The 424-nt window shown below is 22.2% G+C and overlaps 1 protein-coding gene across 1 annotated transcript in view; it reads right to left on the reverse strand.

Annotated features, from left to right (window-relative positions):
• EMH_0069160 (YALI0E24717p, related) overlaps positions 1-424 on the reverse strand; it is a gene marked incomplete at both ends in the record, with an annotated part of 2183 nt that overhangs the window by 1605 nt on the left and 154 nt on the right. The window contains one exon of the mRNA XM_013498836.1: positions 305-394. Within this exon, the coding sequence (XP_013354290.1) occupies positions 305-394 (90 nt within the window). The remainder of the gene's footprint in view (positions 1-304; positions 395-424) is intronic.

The following is a 424-nucleotide window of genomic DNA, read 5'->3' on the forward strand; positions in this document are numbered from 1 at the left end:
TTATATTTATATATATATAATTAAAGTTATATAGTTTAGTTGTATATAATAATATTATTCTACTCTGCATATTATATAACAATAACAATCATATTTTCAGTAACATCATATACCGTATAATAATATTAATATTATTATTATTATTGTATATTATATAATACTAATAATATTATTTGTATATATATTCTACACAAAAAAAAAATAATATTATCATACATTTTATAATAATAATAATAAATAAATATATTATTGTAATACTTATAAAGACATCTGAGGTGTATGTACACCCCAGAACAACCCTCACCTTTCTGCTGCTCTGTCATTTCATTTTCATTCTTTTCTACTATTTCTGTTTTCTCGGCCACCGCCTCTTCGCTGAGAGCAAATTTACGAACTGCAGCAGCAAAAAGAAAAAAAAAAAAAA

Source organism: Eimeria mitis, genomic scaffold (assembly GCF_000499745.2).
Source record: "Eimeria mitis Houghton genomic scaffold, Emh_scaff3748, whole genome shotgun sequence".
NCBI classification, from domain to species: Eukaryota; Apicomplexa; class Conoidasida; order Eucoccidiorida; family Eimeriidae; genus Eimeria; species Eimeria mitis.